Source organism: Heptranchias perlo, chromosome 26, assembly GCF_035084215.1.
Source record: "Heptranchias perlo isolate sHepPer1 chromosome 26, sHepPer1.hap1, whole genome shotgun sequence".
Taxonomy (NCBI): domain Eukaryota; kingdom Metazoa; phylum Chordata; class Chondrichthyes; order Hexanchiformes; family Hexanchidae; genus Heptranchias; species Heptranchias perlo.
Window position 1 is genome coordinate 10853375 of NC_090350.1, and position 21697 is coordinate 10875071.

The following is a 21697-nucleotide window of genomic DNA, read 5'->3' on the forward strand; positions in this document are numbered from 1 at the left end:
ACTGATCTGGAACAGTGTATCTTACTGTATGACATCACATTGATCTGGAACAGTGTGTCACACTGTATATGATGTTGATCTGGAACAATGTGTCTCACTATATGACGTCAGACTGATCTGGAAGATGTGTCACACTGTATGACATCGCACTGATCTGGAACAGTGTTTCACTCTGTATGATATTACCTAGCACAAAGGAAGATGGTAGTGGTTGTTGGAGGACAATCATCTCAGCCCCAGGACATCGTTGCAGGAGTTCCTCAGGGCAGTGTCCTCGGACCAATCATCTTCAGCTGCTTCATCAATGACTTTCCCTCCATCATAAGGTCAGAAGTGGGGATGTTCGCTGATGATTGCACAGTGTTCAGTTCCATTCGCAACCCCTCAGATAATGAAGCAGACTATGCCCACATGCAGCAAGACCTGGACAACATCCAGGCTTGGGCTCATAAGTGGCAAGTAACATTTGTGCCAGACAAGTGCCAGGCAATGACCATCTCCAACAAGAGAGAGCCTAACCACCTCCCCTTGACATTCAACGGCATTACCATCACCAAATCCCCCACCATCAACATCCTGGGGCTCACCATTGACCAGAAACTTAACTGGACCAGCCACATAAATACTGTGGCTACAAGAGCAGGTCAGAGGCTGGATATTCTGCAGCGAGTGACTCACCTCCTGACTCCCCAAAGCCTTTCCACCATCTACAAGGCACAAGTCAGGAGTGTGATGGAATACTCTCCACTTGTCTGGATGAGTGCAGCTCCAACAACACTCAAGAAGCTCGACAACATCCAAGATAAAGCAGCCCGCTTGATTGGCACCCCATCCACCACCCTAAACATTCACTCCCTTCACCACCGGCACACTGTGGCTGCAGTGTGTACCATCCACAGGATGCACTGCAGCAACTCGCCAAGGCTTCTTCGACAGCACCTCCCAAACCTGCAACCTCCACCACCTAGAAGGACAAGGGCAGCAGGCACATGGGAACAACACCACCTGCACGTTCCCCTCCAAGTCACACACCATCCCGACTTGGAAATATATCGCCGTTCCTTCATCGTCGCTGGGTCAAAATCCTGGAACTCCCTTCCCTAACAGCACTGTGGGAGAACCGTCACCACACGGACTGCAGCGGTTCAAGAAGGCGGCTCACCACCACCTTCTCAAGGGCAATTAGGGATGGGCAATAAATGCCAGCGACGCCCACATTCCCATGAATAAATAATAATTTAAAACACTGATCTTGAACGATGTACTTTATTAGGACAGACTCGATCACATCACCGCACATCTCTACAAATCTAGGAAATAAATGCCAGTAAAAATATTTATTTAAGTAACTAATTAACTCCAATTATTGTTAAAACTACTCGATGCTGATCATTTAATAATAATCAGCGGGACCCAGTACATCGGGCGATATAATTGTTACCGACACATTCCCGACAGATTAGTTTTATTTCCGACAATCTTATTTTTAAATAAATCAACAGGACGGCTGATGGGGAATGTAGGTCAGGGGAAGTCTGCAATGCCGAGCGCTGTGACAACTTCGGGGGTGTTTAAAATAATAAGATGGGAAAGAAAAGCAGGCGCGGCTTGGAGTTGGGAAGTGGACAAGAATGAGCCAGGCTCTTGCACTGATTGATGTGACGGCGAGCTGTGGGTCAGTCGGGAGATCCTCTCAGTAACACATCCGTCCTTTTCACTTTATTTCTTGAAGGTGCATTTTTCACAGTGAGTCTTCGGTCTGAGTATCTGCTCCAAAGGAAATCTTCCCCCCCCCCCATCACTGTCCACAGACTCAACAATTTAACACCCCCTCTCCCTCCCTCCAGACACGTTACCATGTTGGCAGACTAACCCAATGCTGGGGAATGGGAAGGGGTGAGCGGCTCACGGGAGGAGAGGAGGGTGGAAAGCAATCAGCATTTAGAACAAGGGGGCTGGAGTTGTGAGTGCAGCCCTGGAGAACACCTACGCGTATCCAGATAGAGGGAGGGAGGGAGAGAGAGAGCCAGAAAAAAAAATCAACTGAGTAATTTAGAAATTTCCCCCCTCCTTTATGGTGTTGTGAGCAGAACTGTCCTGATACTGTCCAGCTGGGTCAGTGGTTCAGTCCGTTCCCGGACTGCAGGATAATGTGACGCTTCTTTAAAGCTCAGTGTGTGTTAAAAAAAAAGCAGCTCTTTATTTATTTATTTATTTGACTCGCAGTCCAAAGTTTTTTTTTTGTTGCTGAACGGCGGATTGCAATTGATCAGTAGTCGAATACTAGAGAGAGAGAGAGAGAGGGAAGGACAAAGTTGGGTTGCAAAATCTTCTGACATCCCACACACATTTTGTTTTGGCTGTTGCTGTTTAATTTGCAGAGAGAGCAGGAGGCTGTGGGCTCTGTGCAAGCGCTGGACTCGCAGCCTTTTTCCCCCCATCTCTCTCTCTCTCTCACACACTCTCTCTCGTGTACTCGGTCAGTCTGACTCACTTGTGTTTTTTTTCCGGGGGATTTAAAGGGAGGTATGATCCCATCTCCGAGAGGGGGAGGAGGAGGATCGCCGACTGTCTGAACACCAGCCAGCCGGCCCGACATGGAAACCCAACAAGTCTCGTTGCCGCTGCCGCAGTGTAAGTTTCCGATCAGTTTCACCCGCCCGGCTGAAACTGACCCACTGTATATTTGTCCCCCTCTTGATGTAACGCCGCTCGATACATTTCTAGCGGGTCGGGTTACTTATGTATCCCGGCTTCAGTCATCGTCTGGCCGGGAGCTTGAGATGGGGAATCGATGCGGCTACATTTTCTTCTAATGTACCCTGAAATGTATCCGGTTCCAGGGATGGGCTGTTTCATCCCTCTTTTAAGATCGACGTGTGTATATATATATATATATATAATTGCATATATAATTATGTATGTATGTGTATATATATATATATAATGTGTTTTAAATCAAATTGTACCGATTTCTTAGTAAAGAATGAGTGTGGGAGGTGGAGAAACGTGTTTAAAACAGTTTATTTTCCTACGCCCTCTCTCTTTTACTGGACTGAATGATTTATCGTTTGCATTCCTCGCTCCTTCTCGCTGTTTTCCCCCTCTGGCTCCCGGTCTGGCCTGAAATACCGCCCCACCCTCCTGTCTGGTTAAACTTTATAGGAGCTTTGGTCACTGCATCGGAATCCTGCAAAGGGGAAAAAAAGGATGGAAGCTTTTTTTTCCCCCCGTTTAAGCACGGTTCTGAGGCAGAGAACCCTGTATTTTATAGCCGGCGTGCAGAGTGGTGTTGCATTGAAGGGAGGAGGGGGATGGGGTAGGATTTAACCCTTGGTCCGGTTTGATGAAATGCAGATAGGCCGGCGGCGTGGCGGGACAGGGGGCAGTCCTGCAGTGCGAGGCCACACGCTGCAATCACAGCCCCGAGCTCTCCCCAGTAATAGGAGGCGTCAGCCGGCGACTGAGAGCGTTTTACACCGCGGGGGAAGGTCAGGAGACCCCCCAGTCATGGAGGGGAGGGCATCACGGTGCCCAGACAGTTCCCACGATACATCTTTTTATATCTGAAACCTAAAAATGTGAAGTTAGAATAGTATTAAAACTCTTTCGGCTCTCCTATATATTCGGTTTAATTTGTATGTGATCATTTCTGTAAGAGGAGCTGGGCGACTCAGTCCCACACCTGCACTAATAATCCAAAGCCATCAGTCGTTTGACTCTTTACTCCCTTCTCTCTTCCTCCCTTCTCTCCTCCTTTCGTGTACAGGAAACACAAAGTTAAGATGCAGGTATAGCAAGCAATAAGAAAGGCAAATGGTATGTTGGCCTTTGTTACAAGGGGGTTGGAGTATAAGAGTAAGGAAGTCTTGCTGCAATTGTACAGGGCTTTAGTGAGACCTCACCTGGAGTATTGTGTACAGTTTTGATCTCCTTACCTAAGGAAGGATATACTTAGAGGGGGTGCAACAAAGATTCACTAGATTGATTCCTGGAATGAGGGGGTTGTCCTGATGAGAGAATGTGTAGAATGGGCCTATACTGTCTGGAGTTCAGAAGACTGAGAGGTGATCTCATTGAAACATATAAAGTTCTGAGCGGGCTTGACAGGGTAGATTCTGAGAGGCTGCTTCCCCTGACTGGAGAGTCTAGCACTAGAGGGTATAGTCGGCCATTTAAGACTGAGATGAGGAGAAATTTCTTCACTGACGGTTGTGAATCTTTGGAATTCTCTACCCCAGAGGACTGTGGATGCTCATTCATTGAGTATATTCAAGACTGAGATCAATACATTTTTGGACTCTAAGCGAATCCAAGGATATGGGGATTCGGTGGGAAAATGGAGTTGAGGTCAAAGATCAGCCATGATCTTATTGAATGGCAGAGCAGGCTCGAGGGGCCGTGTGGCCTGCTCCTGCTCCTATTTCTTATGTTCGGTCCCTCTCCTCTCTCCTACCCCTCTCTCCTCTTTCCTCCCCTTCCCCCTGGCAGTCTTGACTCTGTTCACTCCTCCTACCCTTTCTGCCTCATGGCTGGTCAGTAAATCAGTGTATGGTGTCCTGCTATCCACACAGGAACAGCAGTGGGATTCTTGATCCATTGTAACACTGGGTGCGTTACTGAACTACACAGATCAAAAGAGCCCAGGTTAAATTCTAACCAAGGTAGCTGACCTTGCATGGAGTGACAACAATTGGCCTCAACACCCCAGAAAATTCAGGCAAGGTTCCTAGTTATGCTCCCCCACCCCCCTGTGACCCCCATTTGGAAATTGATTGTGGGACCATACCCCAGTTGATGCCTTCGAGAGGAGGGGGAAAATTGACAAAATAAAGCCTCTTTTTGCTGTGGTGGTACATCCACAGTGTGAACAGAATTTTACTGTCAATTTTATTTTTGGTTAAATGTGAACTCAAGGTCATCAGCTGTTATGGGACTTGTACAACTGTCCTGCAGCAGCCACCAGGTGTGTTTTCAGCAATAATCTGGGGGGGTGGAGGGAACAAAGTAAAGGAAGGGAGAATAAGGTTCCTCAGTGAACATCTGCATCACAACTGGTGCTGAGTAAGGTGATGCGGACTGACTGTAATGACCAGCGATGTCTGGTTTGGAACTCCAAAAACAAAGATGTCAGACTTGTTTTGGGAGCAGTCATCACTGTGTTAGTCCAGGGTTCTCACTGTGACCTATTGAAAGAAAGACTCCCATTTATATAGCGCCTTTCATGACCTCAGGACTTCCCAAAGCACTTTGCAACCAACGAAGCACTTTTGAAGTGTAGTTACTGTTGTAATGTTGGAAATACAGCGGCCATTTTGTGCATATTAAGGTCCCACAAACAGCATGATTATGACATCTGTTTTAGTGACGTTGGCTGAGGGATAAATATTGGCCAGGACATCGGGGACAACTCCATTGCTTTTCTTCGAATAGTGCCATGGGATCTTTTATGTCCACCCGAGAGGGCAGAAGGAGTCTCGGTTTAACATCTCTTCCAAAAGATGGCACCTCCGACAGCGCAGCCTCAGTACTGCAATGGAGTGTCAGCCTAGACTTTTGTGCTCAATGTTGTGGGACTCGAACCCACAACATTCTGATTCAGAGGCGAGAGCACTACCACCAAACCACGGGTGACAATGCTTGAGTCACTGCTGTTGATGACTGTTTCCTGTATGACTGGAATGTATTGATTTCTGCATCTCCTTCCTCCCACACCCCCAGTATAAACCTTTTGTCACTGGGCCTGTTGAATATTAACGTATTACTTTAATGTGTCCATGTTTGTGTAATTACGTCTCCGTGGAATATTTCCCTACGTTAAAGGGCGCACAATAAGTGCAATCCCCTCTCTCCAGTAGTTTTGATAGCTGTCAACCTCTGTACATGCTCTGACGCACTTATTGCTGCGAAACCTGGGGTAAGATTGATACTTGGTCTTACTTGTGCTGCTGGTGGTTGAAGTGAAGGCTTTGGACAATCTGGGGAAATGAAGACCTGCCTTGATGGCCTTTAGTCAGTGGTTGAGCACAGCTAATACTCCTGAGGTGCGCTGGGGACATTGTAGGATAGACGCTCACAGATATTGCATATACCATAAAATGTGGTCCATAAGTCGCCTTCCTGAATAATTCGCATCCATAATAATGTAGAGGTGATGTCTAGAACTTTCACTGAAATGGAAACCATACAGTTGAGGAGTGATATGTGGGCTCTATAGCGAGTGATGTGCTGCAGTAAGTAACCAGGTAGAAATGGAGCATTTATGAACCCTGTGGTCACCTCCATGTTAGTCCCACGGTGGGTCTGGCTAAACCCACACAGCGTGATGGTGAGATTGATTGTTGCGGTGAGCGAGGTGATGAACGATGGTTCTTTTGGCGAGTCAGGGACAAGTGGGAACCGCAGCGCGTGCATGTCAGTGAGTCACCTGCGACTGGTGGGGTCCCACCATCAGCAACGAGCAGCATGGGAGATGTATAGACAATTTCATGTTCTCGAAAGTATTGCTAAGGAAACATTGCCTTCTAATGAAAGGACCATCCGAAACTCTGCTGCCTGTATCCTAACTCGCACCAAGCTCTGTTCACCCATCACCCCTGTGCTCTACATTGGCTCTCAGTCCGGCAACACCTCGATTTTTAAAAATTGTCATCCTTGTGTTCATATCTCACCGTGGTTTCACCCTTCCCTATCTCTGTAACCTCCTCCAGTCCTACAACCCTCCAAGTTCTCTGCATTCTTCCAAGTCTGGCCTCTTGTGCATCCCTTACTTCGCCCCACCATTGGCTGCTGGTGCCGTCTGCTTTCTGGACCCTAAACTCTGGATCTCTCTCTCTCTCTCCCCCTCTCCTTAAAACCTACCTTTTTGACCAAGCTTTTGGTCACCTGTCCTAATATCTCCTTTTGGCTCGGTGTCAAATTTTGTTTGATTACACTCCTGTGAAGCGCCTTGGAATGTTTTACTACGTTAAAGGCGCTATAGAAATACAAGTTGTTGTTAATGGTAGCTTTAACAGAACTGGAGATGGATGTTCTGGATTTACAATACTCTACACAAGTATTTTCAGAGGATCAATACTGAACCTACTCCTGAAGTTTATAATGTCAGGACTGGAGACATTTATGCAGTTAAAGGGGAGTTAGGCTATTGGGTCATCAACATCAAAATGAATAGGGTATTATCCTGCAAAACCATAGCTAAAATGATGCAGTGCTGCTAATTTTACTCCTTCCCAGGCAGGGTGGTCGGTGCACAGAGGGATCAATACCACATCCCTTCACCCAAAGAATGCTCGTTCCCTGTTTCCACCCATCTGACAGTCCAAACAGCTGACTGGTAACATCCAGAGAGCCAGTGGGTGTTCTCATTAACAACCCTGTAGTTACACCTAAATTCTCAAAGCAAAATGACGCTGGCATCTTCTGACATCATCCAGCGCCAGCTTGGGCAAAGGTATGTGGCTGACCTTCGACCCACGACATCACCATTGAAACATTGCATTGACTGTGATGTTCATAGAACATGTTCAGTAGCATTGAAGGTGTGCAGTTAATATTTTCAAAGACCTTTTTTAAAGCATATGCAGTATGGGATCCTCTAATCTCCCCTCTTCCCGCCCCCCCAACTCCCCTCTCTTCCCCCCCCCCCCCCCCCACTTTCCCTCTCTCCCTCCTCTTCTCCCCCACCCCCCACTTTCCCTCTCTCCCTCCTCTCCCCCCCCCCCCCCCCCTTTCCCTCTCTCCCTCCTCTTCTCCCCCCCCCCCCTTTCCCTCTCTCCCTCCTCTTCTCCCCCACCCCCCACTTTCCCTCTCTCCCTCCTCTTCCCCCCCCCCCACTTTCCCTCTCTCCCTCCTCTTTCCCCCCCCCCACTTTCCCTCTCTCCCTCCTCTTCCCCCCCCCACTTTCCCTCTCTCCCTCCTCTTCCCCCCCCCCCACTTTCCCTCTCTCCCTCCTCTTCCCCCCCCCCACTTTCCCTCTCTCCCTCCTCTTTCCCCCCCCCCACTTTCCCTCTCTCCCTCCTCTTCCCCCCCCCCCCACTTTCCCTCTCTCCCTCCTCTTCCCCCCCCCCCCCCACTTTCCCTCTCTCCCTCTTCCCCCCCCACTTTCCCTCTCTCCCTCCTCTTCCCCCCCCACTTTCCCTCTCTCCCTCCTCTTCCCCCCCCCCCCCACTTTCCCTCTCTCCCTCCTCTTCTTCCCCCCCCCCCCCACTTTCCCTCTCTCCCTCCTCTTCTCCCCCCCCCCCCCACTTTCCCTCTCTCCCTCCTCTTCTCCCCCCCCATTTCCCCCCTCACTCCTCTTCTCCCCCCCCCCCATTTTCCCCCTCTCCCTCCTCTTCCTTCCCCCCCCCCCACATTTTCCTCCTCTTCCTTCCCCCCCCCACATTTTCCCCCTCTCCCTCTTCTTCCCCCCCCCCCCATTTTCCCTTTCTCCCTCCCCTTCCCCCTCTCTCCCTCCCCTCCCTCCCCCCCCCCCCCCCCCCACCATTTTCTCCACCTCCTCCTCCCTCCCCTTTCCCCGTTACTAATACAGTTAACCACAGCTGGGCTGTGTTACAGTAACTGGTACCATGAAACCATTGGGTTAATGACCCTTGGCGGGTGCAGGATGTGAGCCTGTGCCCAGCGCACTGAGGGAGTTTCCTGGTGACTTGGGATCTATATCCTGCGGGCCTGTGGAAAACTATTAACCCTTTCAATGACTGAGAGTGTTTACGTTTCTTTTGAAGTATAAAAATATTCTGCAATATTACCGCAGGGTGGCTGAAAGAGAGAGAGAGAGAGATGGGGGTCTGGGCTCCAATCCACCACCCACGGGACTTGTGGGAGGCAGTGTGAGCTTACGCTGTGCTGCATTGCTCAGACTCCGTGGGCCCTGTAAGATGCGTTGCACCAATTTACTCCCCCTGGGCCTCTCCTGTCATTGTACTGGGATTAAGCTCAGTGGTTCGCTGACAGAATCAGTACATTCAATACAGACGCTTTGCTGGATGCTTAATGATTTGCTTTACCTAAACCAGCAGGTTTTAAAATCCCTTACCGAGTGAGAATTTATACAGCATGTGTCTCTCCTTCTTGTTCCTTCTGGAATTTTCTCTTATTACCTGTTGTGGTAACCTAGTTACTGCATGATGCTATAAAATATATCATGAGTACCACTGATCACAAGTTACCCTCCTTGAACGTGGCAATGCTGCATAATCTCATAGAATTTTACAGCACAGGAGGAGGCCGTTCGGCCCATTGTGCCTGTGCCGACTCTTTGAAAAAGCTCTCCAATTAGTCCCACTCTTTCCCCATAGCCCTGTAAATGTTTCCTTTTCAAGTCTATATCTAATTCCCTTTTGAAAGTTATTATTGAATCTGCTTCCACCGCCCTTTCAGACTGTGCATTCTAGATTATAACAACTCACTGCGTTTTAAAATCAAAATCTCCTCGACTCCCCTCTGGTTCTTTTGTCAATGATCTTAAATCTGTGTCCTCTAGTTACTGATCCTTCTACCAGTGGAAACAGCTTCCCCCTATTTACTCTATCAAAATCCCTCATAATTTTGAACATCTCACAGAGAGAATCATCACTGGGCACTGAGGTCCATTTTCTCTTTTTCCGATAATTGTCTGACCTCTAGGCTGTTGACTTCAGGGTCAGGGTACTGTTTTGCTGGGAGCCCCTCGTTCTCCGGAACCTCACCCAGGAAGCCATTGTTCGTTCGTGCACCTTGATGGTGTGTGCGTGTGTGTGTTGGCGGCCTGTTTAACCATGGGAGTGCCACAACCACACCCATGAGAGTTTGCTTCTAATGCGGGACGCTGGGCTGTCATCAGGAACTGCATCCCCGGCTAATTTTCTACTCTAACCTGGGGCACTGAGACCCATTCGTGCACCCCTCTAGAATCACCGACTCTGGTTTTATTACCTGACGTCCCGCCTCCTGCTCCCACGCTCCTGTCTTTGGTCTACCCAACCCGTCCATCCTCACAGTTCCCCCCCCCCACCCCACCTCCAACGCCAATTGGAAACCGAACAGACTCTTCATGACTCAATTGGATGATTCTTGACTGTCAAACAGCCTTTTTCTCCCCCAACTTTGTTTAATGCCCCTATGATTTTTCTCTTGGGTTGCTCACAGCAGTGACCTGGAGATTAATCCAGGCCAATCCTAACCCCTTCACACCACCCCAGCTCACATCAGGTAACTCAAACATGGACTAGGGATTCAAAGTGGGGCCTTGGTCTATGTCCCTCATTGGATAACCTGCCTAACCAATGGGAGATCTTGTACGAATGCTACCTCGACTGATTGGATAAGTGTACTCATGGGTATATAGTACCTGAGTATGACTGACTGGGAGAGTGCACCTGCCTATTCAGACCTATGGTATCTGGAAAGAGGGTAATTTTGGGGTGGCTTTTATTTTTCCGTGCAATTCATATCAGCCCCTTTCTTCATGATATTCACGAAAACATCTGGTCACATCAGCGCCATCTCAGCCTGGACATGCAGACACTTCACTGAGGCACTGTGGGAGTGCTACATTGTTGGAAGTGCCGTCCCTTACATGGTCCGTTAAAGTGAGGCCCCGGTTGCGGTTTAGGTTGACGATTCCACGGGGCTATTCGAAGAAGAGCAGAGAGTCCTTCCGGTGTCCTGGCAACAATCCTACTTCACCGAAAGCAGATTAACTGGTCGTTCATTTTGTGTGTGTGCTGTGTTTGCCCACTAGATTCAAGTATTTCCTGGATGTGAAGTGCTTTGAGATGTTTGCACAAATTTAGCCCTTAGCACTACAAAATTGCCCCAATTTATAGCATTGCGCAGACAGGATGAGTGTGAGACCTGGCGTCGAGTGTGACTGTACCCAGACTCTGCTCAATGGTCTGAGTCTAGGTGGATCTGCTCTGAGGGCTGAGACTCTGCCATTGGGAGACCTTTCCAGGCCAGTATGTAGCTGGATCTTTGCACACGTGGGCTGGCTCCAAAATGCACACATACACACACTATTACCGTGGCTCAGTGGTTAGCACTATCACCTCTGAGTCAGAAGGTCGTGGGTTCAAGTCCCACTCCAGAGACCTCCGCTCGTAATCCAGGCTGACACTCCAGTGCTGTACTGTCGGAGGTGGTGTTTCTCGGCTGAAATGTTAAACCGAGGCCCTGTCTGCCCTCGGTGATCCCATGGCACTATTTCGAAGAAGAGTAGGGGAGTTCTCCCCAGTATCCTGGCCAATATTTATCCCTCAACCAACATCACTAAAACAGATTATCTGGCTATTATCATATTGCTATTTGTGGGATCTTGCTGTGTGCAAATTAGCTGCTGCGTTTCCTACGTAACTACAGTGACCACACTTCAAAAAGTACCTAATTGGCTATAAAGTGTTCTGAGGTCATGAAAGGTACTATAGAAATGCAAGTCTCTTTTTTTAATTAATCCCCGAGTTCCAGGTTTCATTGATGTGCAAATGATCTTCAGTTTTCCCAGTCTTGTGCTATCACTATTGGGTCACCTTTAATCTTCATGTTTTTTTTGTTGGCTCTTTGTGCCTGTCGGGGTGAGGACCGCAGTACTCGGGAGTGGGATATTGTTGCTGTTTTTCAGATCAAAGTGAACCTTCCCAGGTTGGGAGGAGCATGGCTGAATGCTCAGTGTTGTAACCGGGAGCTCAGTAAATTATAATGGTCTGTGTGTGTGCAGTTTTCATACTGTGTCTGCTTAATTTGTGTTAATTACCCAGCAGCTCAATTATAGACTCTGCCCTTCCAAACGTGGGTTGTGTCTGGAGAGAGCGTTGTGAGCTGTCTGTCTAAACACTGTCATGCAGTACAGGTTTTTCCTGGTGATGGGATTTATTTGGTCAATTAGCATCACCCAAAAAGTATCTAGACATTGTGTTGTTTTTCCTACAGGGTATTGGCTCCAATGTCACAAATGAGAGAACGTTTACTTCTATATTCTCACCTCCTTGGGGCGACACCAAGTGAGGAGTGGTATATAGCACAGGGGACACTGGGTGGGGAGTGATGTGAGGCACGTCCACACACCAAGTGGAGGGGGAGGTAGTTTGCATTGTATCTGAGGGATGTTGGAAAGAAACCGGTTTATTTGTTTGGCTATTGGAGAACAATTTCCTCTCTGGCACAAAGCTTAAACGATCTACTTGATCCAAGAAAACATCCTGTTGGCTATTATTTAAAAAGTTATGCTGAAAGACTGAGCAGAACTGGTGCTGACTGCCAATCGGATCTACAAGCAGTAGGAACACCACTTACCTGAGCTGAACAGAACAGGCCACTGTGGCAGGGGTTGTTGGGGTGAAGCAGAATTGTCAACATTGGGCCAAAGCCAGCTCCCTTCGTACAGAGGCCATAAACCCCAAAGAAAATGTTAGAGATGATTTGTGACAATTAAGTCTTTGCGCTAAACCAAGTCAGCTCTCTACCTCTGCTGTGTTTTTTTTAATTAAACTGATTTTTTTCTTGAAACATTAAGGATTCTGATAATTAAGTTTTTGTTTAAACCAGGAGTGTGTGTGATCTCACTGGAAAAAAAATTCTTGCAGTGATTGTTCCCCAATTGGAGTCACCTTTTTATGTTGTTCCAAAGGCCAAGATGCTAAAAGCAACAAGTAGGTTGTGGCCTTGTCGGTCAGCCCAATTTCCGCCCCTCCCCCCAGCTTTTAGTGTATAAGTGGGACACAGGGTCTGCCAATTTTAGTCTGATTAAACTCCTGTAAAGTGCCTTGGGATGTTTTACTACGTTAAAGTTGCTACATAAATGCAAGTTGTTGTTGTCTAGGCCCTAAGCACTGGAATTCCCTCCCTAAACCTCTCCTCCTTTAAGACATTCCTTAAAACCTACCTCATTGACCAAGCTTTTGGTCACCTCTCCCAATATCTCCTTAAGTGGCCCAGTGTCAAATTTTGTCTGATAACGTTCCTGTGAAGTGCCTTGGGACGTTTTTACTACTTTTTAAGGGTGCTATATAAATACAAGTGTTGGTATTGATTGCTCAAACATGTTTCAGTGCAACTCTCTCAGAATCGGGCCAAACCCAGCGATTCTGATTAGGAGACCAGTCACTGCGAAGTGACCTTCTAAACCCTCTTCCTACACGTAAAACATGGGTGAAAAGTTGTGTTTTGATGAACACTCGTAATCAGGCCATTGTGATGCCTTCATCCTTCCCCCATCTTGTGGGCTGCCCTCTTTAATACTGTACCTCACCATAGAATTGCAAAGCACAGGTCATTTTGATAAGCTTGTGTAGTGGTAAGTGCCAACATCTTGCTTCACCCGCTGTCCATCGCGTCCTTTCCCCCAGGTTTTTGTGAGTCGCTTTGACAAGAATAGTTACTTCATGCAACTTGAGGAGTTCTGAGATGTCAGATGAGGCATTAAAGCAGCAATTAACCACTGACCTAGTCTCAGTTTCCCCATCCTATTGGATCAATAGGTGTTATCAGCTTACCAAGACCTCCAGGAAATTGTTGTCGTGAATCTGAATTGGGTTCAGAGCCCTGTGTAAATCACACTCTGCCATTTACACTTGATTCTGGAAATGATTCGAATGTAATATCTGATTCAGCATCTGTCAGTGAAATAAGAGTAAAGAAATTATTGATGGGAGCAGCTTACTAACCCTGATTGTTCAATCATCCATCTTCATGAAGCAAACTCCTGCACAGTGAGAGAATTGTGACCGATTTAGGGGATACGATGGCGCGATAAATGGTGAAAACACAGCGTCAGTCCTTTATAAATCTTTCCAGACCCTTGAGGGAACTGAACCCAGAACGATTAGCGGTCCCTCCCCCGTTACCAGTGTCTGCAGTGCAGCTGCCGAGATCTCGGGTCGTGAGCAGAACAGTTGGAAGTCAGTGACGGTGACAGCTGATAGACGTGAAAGGATAGAATGGCCAATCGTGATAACGTGAGCAAATCTCATTGGAGTCAGAGTAAGGCTTTAACCCAGACTAGCCCTTAACTCCCTTCGGGTCCTCCACTAAAGCTGCAAACTCGTCCCTTCAGGATATCACAATGTGGTGGTGGGTGGAATTTTCATCCTGTGACCATTTGAACGGTGGAAAGCAATTGGGAATTCATGGATTATGTCTGGAGAGAGCACTTTAAGCTGAATATCACTGGGGTATGGTACTGGTGGGTACAGGTCTGTCACTGTATAACACTGGGGTATGGTACTGGTGGGTATAGGTCTGTCACTGTATAACACCGTGGTATGGTACTGGTGGGTACAGGTCTGTCACTGTATAACACTGGGGTATGGTACTGGTGGGTACAGGTCTGTCACTGTATAACACCGTGGTATGGTACTGGTGGGTACAGGTCTGTCACTGTATAACACTGGGGTATGGTACTGGTGGGTATAGGTCTGTCACTGTATAACACTGGGGTATGGTACTGGTGGGTACAGGTTTCTCAATGTATAACACTGGGGTAAAGTGCTGGTGGGTACTCTATTGGTCTGTTACTAACGGGTACAAGTCTGTCATTGACAATGTTTAGTGAATCTAACTACGTGCAAAGTGGGTTGGTGAAAGTGCGAGTGTCTAATTCTGGCTGAATAAGCTTGATGATCAAACTTGCTTATTATAGCCTCCTGTAAGTTATGTGACAATATAATTCTACACCAGTGACATCACAGTAGCCTCTCTGTCTCACTGTAGTCTCTGCTTGGTTTTTAACGTTCCATTTTAAATAAGATAATAAAAATTATAGAGGGCACAGAGTGAGTTTGTGGGTGTATTTTAATTTCAAGTTTGTCTCCTGTGGTTTATGATGTCCGTGCAGGCCCCTCAGTCAGAGTAAATTACAACCTCGTTACTCCAACTATCCCTAATTGTGTCTGAGTTTTTATATATATATATATATATATATATATATATATACAATAAACAGTGCTGGAAAGATTGTTTTTGGGTGCTGTAATACCGTTACCTCTTGTCTACCATGTACAGTTTTTCTTTACTCAACCAGGAGGTAACTGGAGAGTCCTCTTCGTAGTGGGCAGGACGGAAGGCAGCCAGTGACTGAGCTGGATGAGAGGGAGCCAGCTGCCCAATGGGGAGTAGCCTTAATTGTGTTGCCAAGGCCGTTTAGCCAGTCAGAAGTTCTCTCTCTCTCTCTTGTCATGAGCAGCGTGTGCAGTTGCTGTCATGGAGAGAAGTTGTAGGCCTTCCATTACATTGCACCTGTTCTGCAGTCAGAATTCAGATCATCCCTGGGGCTCCACATTTATTCTACGGAAAAGCCCAGATCCAACAAGCTTGAGGCTTCACACTTGTTAATAAAAATGACTTTACTAAACCAACAGCCGAGAGGCCCAGACCCCATTTGCTGGACTGCCCTTCCGTCTCTATTTATTAGTGATTAATGAGCGAGGAAATCTTTCCAACCTGCTCAAAGACTGATGGATGGAGGCCCACATTAAACCAACTCCGTCATAAAAGTTGGTCCTGGAGTGCACTGAGGGTAAAAGTTTAGTTTGCTCAGTTCGTTGTCCTACACACACTCCGATCTCCTCCATTTGGTCGTAAGCTACGCCCAACACCAGCTTTTACACTTGCTCTTTTTTGAAGTGCGGGTTGACTCTTGTGGAATGGAATCTCTATCTTGCCACAAATGATCACGTCACAGAGAAGCAACCATGTATAAAGACACACCGCAAGCAACCGACCAAGGTTACTTCAACAGCACCTCCCTCCCACAAAATTGCTGCTCTTGTCCTTCTTGGTGGGAACACCTGCATCTCCGAGTCACACGCTATCTAGACTCGGGCATATATCGCCATTCCTACATCGCCACTGGGTCAGTCTGGCATTTCCTAACACCATTGTAGGGGCACCATTGCCAACAAGGACTGCAGTGGTTCAAGGAGAATGCCTATCACCACCTTCTCAGGTTTGTCTTTGTCCGACATGTTATTTTATGAAGGCAGTGATCCCTTTATATGCAAAAAATAGAACTACTTGCCCAGCTGCAAGTAACTTTCTGAAAGTTGAGGTCAATCATAGCTACTGACTGCTGCCCCAGGTGAGATCTGTCAACTCGGTGCAGCTGGGGTATCGAACCTGGGACTCTCCGTTGTGTATGATTGAGTTACCTGCTGTCTTTGTCATGTGAAACTCTGTTGGCTGTATTAAGTCCAAACTCTCCTCACTCAGGACTTTTTTGCAGTCATGATGATGAGGAGAGTTAATCTGAGGTCTGATCAATGATGTTAGCCCGTGCCTGAAAGAAAAAACTTCCATTTTATATAGCACCTTTCACGACCTCAGGACGTCCCAAAGCACTTTACAGCCTATTTTTTTTACCCAGGGAGTGGTTAGAACGTGGAACTCGCAGTTGAGGCGACTAGCATAGATGCGTTTAAGGGAATGCTAGATAAACTCGAGAGGGAGAAAGGAATAGAAGGATATGCTGATGGGGTTAGATGAAGTGGGGAGGGAGGAGGCTCGTGTGGAGCATAAACACCGGCCCATAGAATGCACAGAACAGAAACTATGTAAAGTACTTTTGAAGTGAGGTTACTGTTGTAATGTAGGAAGGGGAAGTAGTTGGTGTGTTTTTTTTTTTGTTACCCTAATCCTATTGCCCCTGTTTCCATGTAAATCTCGTGGTTCACGCAATCCACTGGTGTTGAGAAACCTCTTTGCTCTACACTGGAAATTGCCCCTATACCTCTCCCTCAGCAGCAGGCACTTGCGTGAAATCTAATGGCAGGTGGCACTTCAAATTCCTCCAGGGCTGACTGGAATCGACACGCCCGATTGGGCGAGCAACTGCGCAAGGGTGAAGATGGCCTGAAGTGAATGTTTCCCTCGGCAACAGGGTGGGACTTTCATTCCAGCTGTCTGAGCTAACTTCCAAAACCAGGAGCAGTAGGGCTGTGCTTGGAGGCATCCATTGAAGCTGGGTGTGACGAGGGCTCTTTAAATACAATTACACGTGTGCTTTTATTTATAACCGTGGTACATCGTAAAATATGGAGTAGTCACACCAGGCGGCCGAATATCTATTCATTCCTTTTCTCTCCCCTCCCCAACTGACTGCGCTGCCCGAATGTTCTAGAAAGAAACACTTGCATTTCTATGGTGCATTTCATGGACTCAGGATGTCTTAAAGTGCTTTACAACCAATGAAGTACTTTACAACAGTGACTACACTTCAAATGTAGGAAACGCGGCAGCCAATTTTCACACATCAAGGTCCCATGAACAGCAATGAGATAATGACCATTTTAGTAATGTTGGTTGAGGGGTAAATATTGGCCAGGACACTGGGGAGAACTTGCCGGCTCTTCGAATAGTTCCATGGGATCTTTTACATCCACCTAAGAGGGCAGACAGGGCCTCGGTTTAACGTCTCATCCATAAGACGGCACCTCTGACAGTGCAGCACTCTCTCAGTACTGCACTGAACTGCCAGCCTAGATTTTGTGCTCAAGTCTCTAAGTTGCGAACCGCGGGTCAAATGTCGTCTACGTCACATGATTCTGGTCCATTGAACGCGTGGAATATACGGCAACGTTTTACGCGTCCTGACCGATATTTTAGTGTGGGATTTTTCTGTGACCTTCCGATTTTTCCCTTGCTCTTGGCTCGGGGCTTAGCTTGTGCACATTCTGCAGGAGACGGTTAATCACCACCGCCCTCCCCCACCAGAGGTGAAGGTGAAAATTAGCAGCTGGGAATCTGAAATGAAAATGCTGGAAACTGGCAACCACTTGGTCAACGTCTGGAAGGGAAGGGTGGGTTAACATTGGGTGTGGAGCTTCCCTGAGAATCTGTTGATGCTGAAACAGCAGCGTAAGGCCCAGTGGGGAGTGGAGTGTTGGGGGAGGGGGTTGTGGCAGTAGAAAGAGAGAGAGAGAGAGAGAAGCAAATTCAGAGGAAAAGGCTCCCTATCATTTTTCTCCCAGGCTTTGCTCGCAGCAGTGCCCAGGAGATTAATCTTTCCAATTCCTGGAGACTCAAGGGCAATCCTGGAGGGTTGGCAACTGCACTGAGTTCTGCTGGTTTGACCTGGTGTGAGTCCAGCCCAGGTGGTGTGATACCACACTCCCACCATTTACACAGTCACTGGTTGATCAGGATGACTCCAGCTCATGCTCTGTATTGAATGGCTGAATGACTCCGCAGCACTGGCCTTGAGACTGAAGGAAGTGTCCCACTTCCTGTGTGGAAGGGTTTTAGCTATAAGTATATAAGGAAGCTTCTAATTTAAGCACTGCATTCTCTGTTTCAAAAAAAAGCTGTGTCAGATAATTGTCCAGAATCATGTGTGCTTATAGTGTGAGATGAAAGAAAGACTTGCATTTATATAGCGCCTTTCACAACCTGTGGACGTCCCAAACGCTTTACAGCCAATGAAGTATGTTTGAAGTGTAGCCACTGTTGTAATTTGGAAACGTGGCAGCCAATTTGCGCATAGCAAGATCCCACAAACAGCAAGGTGATAATGACCAGATAATCTGTTTGTGATGTTGGTTGGGGGATAAATATTGGCCAGGATACCGGGGAGAACTCCCTTGTTGTTCTTCAGATAGTGCCATGGGATCTTTTACATCCACCTGAGAGGGCAGGTGGGGCCTCGGTTTAATGTCGCGTTGTCAAAGGCGCCACATAAATGCAAGTTCTTTCTTTTCCTCGCCGTTCCACTGATATTTGCTCCTGTGCTCAAATGCCAAGTTTCTGTGGTGTAACGCAGTGCCACTCAAGGTCCACCACTCCCTCCGTATCTAGCGCTGGGAGTGTTATCAGCCCTTTTGTATCGGGTGAGCAGGGGCGCAGTGACTGCAGAGTACAGACAGTGAGTCCAGCCAGACCTGCTCAGTGCCTTTACGTATCTTCAGGGAACACAAGGTCAGGGGGAGTGATCTCGTGCTGGCACTGCCCCAGGACTCTGTGCGTTTTCATCTGTTGCTGCAAGGATTTGAGTTGGGTTTAGGTTTGTAAGTTGTGTATTGGAAATGTAAGATGCATTGATGGTCTATAAAAGAAAGAAAAAAAACTTACATTTATAAAGTACCTTCCACAACCTCAGGACTTCCCAAAGTGCTTTACATTGAATGATATACTTTTGAAGTGATGTGGGGAAACATAGCAGTCAAATTATGCACAGCAAGAGCCCACAAACAGCAGTGAGATTAATGACCAGACAATCTGTTTTTGGTGTTGGTTGAGAGATAAATATTGGCCAGCACACCAGTAGAACTCCCCATGTCATCTTTGAAGAGGTCCGTGGAATATTTTACGTCCAACTGCAAGGGTAGGCGGTGCCTCAGTTTAACGTCTCACCCGAAAGACAGTACAGCATTCCCTCAGTACTGCACTGGAGTGTTCACCTGCATTAGGTGCTCAAGTCTCTGGAGTGGGACTTGAACCCATGACCTTCTGACTCCGAGGCGAGAGTGCTACCTCTGAGCCACAGTTTACTCTGCAAAGCAAAGAGCAGAAGATCCATTCAGTACTCGAAACAGTTGTGTTCTTGTTTTAGAGAGAGTGCTGCTGATTTGATCTGAGGGGGTTCTGGGTCAGAGGAACTGTGTATAATTTGCACTAAGCCTATAAATTGCACGCTCTCTTACTAGGGTCGCTCTCGCTTGACAGAAGCCAGACGAGTGTCAGCCGTGGTTCAGTTGGCAGCGCTGCTGCCTCTGGTTCAAGCCTCAATCTGGGATTGGAGCCTACGATCTAGGCCGACACTCCAGTGAGGTGCAGAGGGAGTGATGCACTGTGGGGGATGCAGTCCTTCAGATGAGACTTGAAACCATTTGCCGGTCCCAGATGCCCGTGGCAGGGACGTCTCCAGGTGCCCTGGCCAACATTACTCTTTCAACCAATATCAACAAAAACGGCTCATTCACCTCATCGCGGGATATTGCTGTGTGCAAAATAGCTGCCAGCTGGCCTGCATAAAAATAGTTACTATACAAGTGATCTTTTTGTATCTGAAGCACTTTGGTACGTTTGAGACTTGATAAGGTGCTATATGAATGCAAATTTTTACTTTCTGATTTTTTTCCTTGGAGTGAGTCGCCAATCCTGCTCTGGGCCCGTTAGTAACCCGTAGTGATGGATGGCTGCTTTTCACGGTTACCCTCGGCAACAGCTCTCGGGGAATTTGGGTCTAGGGCACTGTCGAAGGTGAATATTCTATCCTTTATACTGTCGGCAACAGAGCTACCGCAAGGATGCTGCTCCTGACCTGGTATCACTCGCTCGTTCCTCTTCCTCCCTCCACCCCAGTCCTCATCCATCAAAATCACTGCTGCCGGCAAAAAACAAAGTAAAATGAGAACTGGGAGCTGGATGGAAGCCAGTGAAGTCTGCAGTGTTTATAATGGAGAACTGGGAGTGAGTGTGAAGCCGCAATCTCCTCTCAGGGTTACAAACTGTACTGGCTTTGCTGAGCGCAGTTTGATATCCAGGCCCTCGGAGATTGGGGCTTTGCAGGCGCCAGTGTGTTATCCCTTTCTGTGTATGTATATAACTCTCACACGAGCTCCACCATTCCCCCCCGACAAGCCTGATCTCAGTTAGTTTCAGATTCCAGGAGTCTGATGTGTGTGCAATCCATTGTAACACTCAACAGCAAAACAAAAACATGGAAACATACAAAACTTACCGTACAGAAGGCGGCCATTCGGCCCATCGTGTCTGCGCTGGTCGAAAAAGAGCTACCAGGCCTAATCACACTTACCAGCTCTTGGACTGTAGTCTTGTAGGTTACGGCACTTTAAGTGCACATCCAGGTACTTTTTAAATGAGTTGAGGGTTTCTGCCTCTACCACCCTCTCAGGCAGTGAGTTCCAGACTGCCACCACCCTCTGGGTGAAAATTTTTTTCCTTAGCTCCCCTCTAATCCTTCTACCAATTACTTTAAATCTATGCCCCCTGGTTATTGACCTCTCTGTTCAGGGAAATGGGTCCTTCCTATCCACTCTATCCAGGCCCTTCATAATTTTATATACCTCAATTAAATCTCCCCTCAGCCTTCTTTGTTCCAAAGAAAACAACCCCAGCCTATCCAATATTTTGTCATAGCTAAAATTCTCTAGTCCTGGCAACAAATCTCCTCTGTACCCTCTCTAGTGCAATCACATCTTTCCTGTAATGTGGTGACCTTGATAAATATTGTTGGCTGCCTTACCTCTCCCCTCCCTCCAAATCACCACCTGTGTGTGGAATAGCACAAGCTGGAGTGTGTTTCAAGGGCAGGGTACCTTAGGCTCCAGCTGCAGTAGATAAACTGTTCAGCTTTCATTCGCCTGCTTCAGTGTCATGTGAATCGCTCTTGTGTTCTAGCTGGGTCACACACCAGGTTACACGTTATCCTGTGTATAATTCTAGCCTCTTTGTTCCCTTAGTTCTGCTTCGGAACTGAAAATAGTTCCTTAATTATAAGCTGTGAATCATGGGCAGCACAGTGTGATATCACCGTAGCATCTTGCAGCACTCCATCACTGCTCTTCGTTTTATTTCCAGTGTATCGGCATCATTTAAAAACTGACAACAACAACTTGCACTTATATAGAGCCTTTAACGTAGATAAAAACGTCCCACGGTGCTTCATGGAGCAATTTTCAGAGAAGATTTGACACCGCACCACATAAAGAGATATTACAACGGGCAACCAAAAGCTTGGTCAAAGAGGTCGATTTTAAGAAGCATCTTA

General features: G+C 47.3%; 1 protein-coding gene across 3 annotated transcripts in view; it reads left to right on the forward strand.

Moving 5' to 3' along the window:
- Nucleotides 1-21697, forward strand: part of map7d1a (MAP7 domain containing 1a) — a 157389-nt gene that overhangs the window by 50941 nt on the left and 84751 nt on the right. The window contains exon 1 of one of the 3 annotated variants that reach the window (XM_068006411.1): nucleotides 2039-2634. The exons of the other annotated variants lie outside the window; for them this stretch is intronic. Within the exon in view, the coding sequence (XP_067862512.1) occupies nucleotides 2598-2634 (37 nt within the window). The 5' untranslated portion in view covers nucleotides 2039-2597. Of the gene's footprint in view, nucleotides 1-2038; nucleotides 2635-21697 lie in introns of those variants that run through there. 3 annotated transcript variants of the gene reach the window in all.